This window comes from Eimeria mitis, genomic scaffold, assembly GCF_000499745.2.
Source record: "Eimeria mitis Houghton genomic scaffold, Emh_scaff2323, whole genome shotgun sequence".
In the NCBI taxonomy this organism is placed as follows: Eukaryota; Apicomplexa; class Conoidasida; order Eucoccidiorida; family Eimeriidae; genus Eimeria; species Eimeria mitis.
The window spans coordinates 3920-8361 of record NW_013570656.1 but is presented as its reverse complement, the minus strand read 5'-3'; the positions used below and the strand labels follow the sequence as shown (position 1 = coordinate 8361).

Below are 4442 nucleotides of genomic sequence, written 5' to 3'. Positions count from 1 at the left end.
ATATATACAGCCTTCTCTTTGTCTATAAGGAAACAGAAACAGCAAACAAATTCAAATAAAACAAAATAAAAATAAATAAAAATAAATAAAAACAAAAACAAAATAAATAAAAATAAATAACAATAAAAAATATACAAAAATATATAAATTGCTGCTACAGCACAGCGGCGCCTCGATGCAGCATAGCTGCTGCTGCTGCTGCTGCTGCTGCAGCAGAGAAGAAATAAAAATAATTTATTTATTTATTTTTATTTTATTTTTATTTTATATTTATTTATTTTTATTTATTTTAATATAATAACCACAAACAAACCCGCAGCAGCAGCAGCAGCAGCAGCAGCAGCAGCAGCAGCAGCAGCAACCCCAAGCCCCCCTGCTGCATAAACACCCCCCTGTGGTGGTTTTGTGTTTATATTTGGGGTGTATAGGCAGCTCTAAGGAATAAAACAAAAGAAATAAACAATTTATTTTTTATTTTATTTATTTTATTTATTTGTTTTTTCTATGTACCGCGTAAACCCCTACATTTCCTTTTCTTTTTCTCTTCTTTAGTGGGTCTTCTGCTGCTCCTGCTGCAGCAGCGAGGCCCTCCACAGGGCCCCTGGATTTGCTGCTGCTGCAGCAGCAGCAGCAGCAGCAGCAGCAACAGCAGCAGCAGTAGCAGCATCAGCAGCAGCAGCTGCTACAGGACCAACAACACCTGCAGCGACACCAGCAGCAGCAGCAGCAGCAGCAGCAGCAGCAGCAGCAGCAGCAGCAGCAGCAATGGCGTCTTCTAAGAGCGGGGCTTTGTCTGCCCTGGAGAAAATACGCAGACAACGAAGAGGAGAAGCAAAAGCAACAGAGCAATATGAGGTAACAACCACAAGGGTTTAGGGTTTAGGGTTTAGGGTTTAGGGTTTAGGGTTTAGAGTTTAGGGTTTAGGGTTTAGGGTTTACTGCGTCGCGTACCCGCCCTTCTTATCGGGGCTTCTGTATTGTAGCTGTATTAATAAAAGAAGTAGCAGCAGCAGCAGCAGCAGCAGCAGCAGGAGAAGCAGCAGCAGCAGCAGCAGAAGTAGCAGCAACGGCAGCAACAGCAGCAGCAGCAACAGCAGCAGCAGCAGCAGCAGCATTTTTTTTGTTTAGGTGATTGATGCAAGTACCTGTATAGACTGTCTCTGTCTCCTTTTGTCTCCTTTTTGTCTCTTTCTGTCTCCTTTTCTCTTCTCTCTCCTTCTGTCTCCTTCTGTCTCCTTTGTATATCCTTTTCTTTTTTTTGTCTCCTTTTGTCTCCTTTTGTCTCCTTTTTATTTCCTTTATATCTCCTTTTGTCTCCTTTTGTCTCCTTTTGTCTCCTTTTGTCTCCTTTTTCTCTCTTTCTGTCTCCTTTTCTCTCCTCTCTCCCCTTCTCTCTCCCTCTATCTCCTTTTTATTTCCTTTATATCTCCTTTATATCTCCTTTTGTCTCCTTTTGTCTCCTTTTTGTTTCCTTTTGTCTCCTTTCGTCTCCTTTTGTCTCCTTTTGTCTCTTTTTTTTAGGTGATAGACGAAAATGCGTCAATATTTCAGACTGTCTCTGTCTCCTTTTGTCTCCTTTTTGTCTCCTTTTTGTCTCTTTCTGTCTCCTTTTCTCTCTTCTCTCTCCTTCTCTCTCCTTTATATCTCCTTTTTGTCTCCTTTTGTCTCCTTTTGTCTCTTTTTTTTAGGTGATAGACGAAAATGCGTCAATATTTCAGACTGTCTCTGTCTCCTTTTGTCTCCTTTTTGTCTCTTTTTTTGTCTCTTTCTGTCTCCTTTTCTCTCTTCTCTCTCCTTCTCTCTCCTTCTCTCTCCTTCTGTCTCCTTTTTATTTCCTTTGTATCTCCTTTTTGTCTCCTTTTGTCTCCTTTTGTCTCTTTTTGTTAGGTGATAGACGAAAATGCGTCAATATTTCAGACTGTCTCCGCGGAAGAATACGCGAAACTAAAGGAACAAAGAAAAGCAGAAAATTGGATTGAGCGAGCTGACTGTACACCCCAACTACTGTCTCCTTTTGTCTCCTTTCTGTCTCCTTTTGTCTCCTTTTTGTCTCTTTCTGTTGTCTCCTTTTGTTGTCTTTCTTTGTCTCCTTTTGTTGTCTCCTTTTGTCTCCTTTTGTTGTCTCCTTTTTGTGTCTTTTTTGTGTCTTCTTTGTCTCCTTTTTGTCTCCTTTTTCTCTCCTTTTTGTCGCCTTTTGTCTCCTTTTTGTGCCTTTTTTTGTCTCCTTCTGTTGTCTCCTTTTGTCTCCTTTTGTCTCCTTTTGTTGTCTCCTTTGTCTCCTTTTTTTGTCTCCTTTGTCTCCTTTTTTTGTCTCCTTTTGTTGTCTCCTTTTGTCCCCTTTTTATCTCCTTTTGTTGTCTCCTTTTGTCTTCTTTTGTCTCCTTTTGTTGTCTCCTTTTTGTGTTTTTTTTGTCTCCTTTTGCTGTCTCCTTTTTTTCTTCTTTTTGTCTCCTTCTTGTGTGTTTTATTTTCTTTATTATCGTATCTAATCCTCTCATTACATCTATATAATTAGTGTATTTTAAACTTTTATTTATTTTATTTATTTTATCTATTCTATTTATTTAATATATTTATTTATTTTATTTATTTATTTTATTTATTTATTTTATTTATTTATTTGAGTGTATCTGCAGCTGATGGATACAGCGACGATGGGGACGAGTGGTGGGGGGACGAGGGCAGCAGCGAGGGAGAGCAGCAGCAGCAGCAGCAGCAGCAGCAGCAGCAGCAGCAGCAGCAGCAGCAGCGGAGGCGAGCAAGGAGACAGACAGAAGAGGAGACATCTCCAGCAGCACGAGGGAAGAAGTCTCGTCGCGGTGAAGCAGCAACAGCAGCAGCAGCAGCAGCAGCAGCAGCAGCAGATGTTAGAGCTCAAGGCATGCGTTCTCTGCTGCAGCACTTCAGCAGCATTGCAGCAGCAAAGACAACAACAGCAGCAGCAGCAGCAGCAGCAAAAAAAAAACCAGCAGCAGCATCAGCAGCACAACTAAAATGTTTAAACTCTATTGAGGCTTCTCTTAACCTAGATGAGGACGACGAGGAGCAGCAGCAAGACCCATTCCCCCCCAAAACCCCCAACAGCAGCAGCAGCAGCAGCAGCAGCAGCAGCAGCAGCAGCAAAGTTGCTGCTGCAGCAAACGCCTTCAGCTTGTTTGGTTTAGGGGACTGTCTCCCCCCCCGTCTCCCGGGGGCCCTGGGCCCCAGCGGCAGCCCCCAGCAGCAGCAGCAGCAGCAGCAGCAGCAGCAGCAGCAGCAGCAGCAGACGACAGCAGCAGCAGCTGCAGCTGCAGCAGTGGAAGCAGCTGCAGCGGAAGAAGTAAAGGAAGAAGCAACAGCAGCAACACCAGCAGCAGCAGCAGCAGCAGCAGCAGCAGCAGCAGATGATGCTGCTGCAGCAGCTGCTGCTTCTGTCTTTGAGGACCCCAACGCATATATAAGTTTAGGTAAAGACATAAACCCAGACGAGTTATTTGCTGCTGACGACACAGCAGCAGCAGCAGCAGCAGCAGCAGCAGCAGCGCCGCAAACAGCAGCAGCAGCAGCAGCAGCAGCAGCAGCAGCAACAGCAAAGACACTACCCGTATGCCCCGATGGGTCTCTGCCTTTTTATTTATTAGATGTCTTCGACGATGCAGCAACAGGAACAGTTTATTTGTTCGGCAAGGTGTGGGCTGCAGCAGCACAGCAGCAGCAGCAGCAGCAGCAGCAGCAGCAGCAGGCAGCAGCGCCGCCGCAGAGCTGCTGCGTGGTGCTGCGGGGTATGATGAGGCCTCTATACTTTGTGCTGCGTAAGCAGGTGTCTTTGGACGTATCAGAAGAAGAAGAAGAAGCAGCAGCAGCAGCAGCAGCAGCAGCAACAGCAGCAGGTAGTGATGCAGCAGCAGCAGCAGCAGCAGGAGCAGCAGCAGCAGAAGAAACACGTGGTGCTGCAGCACTGCAGCGGCAGCTGCGGCTCATAGAAACAAATGCTGCTGAGTTTGTTCGTGTTGATGGTTTGCGCCTAAAAAATAAATACAACTGGGGGGTGTTTAAGTGTAAACCAACAAAAAGAAATTATGTTTTTGGTCCTCTTGCTGCTGCTGCTGCTGCTGCTCCTGCTGCTGCTGCTGCTGCTGCTGCTGCTGCTGCTGCTGTGCCCTGCGGCAGAGATATACAGGTAATAAAAGGGTACTGTCCTGGGGGGGCCCCCCCTCTTAGAGATGAGGACCTAGAGGGTACTACATACAGCCGGGTATTTGGGGCCCCCAACCCTCTATATGAATCCCTAATTATAAAAAGACATATAAGGGGCCCCTGCTGGCTAAAAATAAAGAACTTCTCTGTTGTCTCTTCTTCTCTCGATAAAGCTTCTTGGTGCATGCACGAAGTACTCATACACAGCCACAAACATATACGTATGTGGGGGGCCCCACACAAACACCATCAGCAGGGGCCCCCAG

General features: G+C 45.4%; 1 protein-coding gene across 1 annotated transcript in view; it reads left to right on the top strand.

Moving 5' to 3' along the window:
• Positions 1 to 765: 765 nt before the first annotated feature.
• EMH_0052080 (DNA polymerase alpha catalytic subunit, putative) overlaps positions 766 to 4442 on the top strand; it is a gene marked incomplete at both ends in the record, with an annotated part of 5083 nt that continues 1406 nt past the window's right edge. Inside the window, 3 exons of the mRNA XM_013496838.1 lie at positions 766 to 855; positions 1888 to 1990; positions 2637 to 3995. Of these exons, the coding sequence (XP_013352292.1) occupies positions 766 to 855; positions 1888 to 1990; positions 2637 to 3995 (1552 nt within the window). The remainder of the gene's footprint in view (positions 856 to 1887; positions 1991 to 2636; positions 3996 to 4442) is intronic.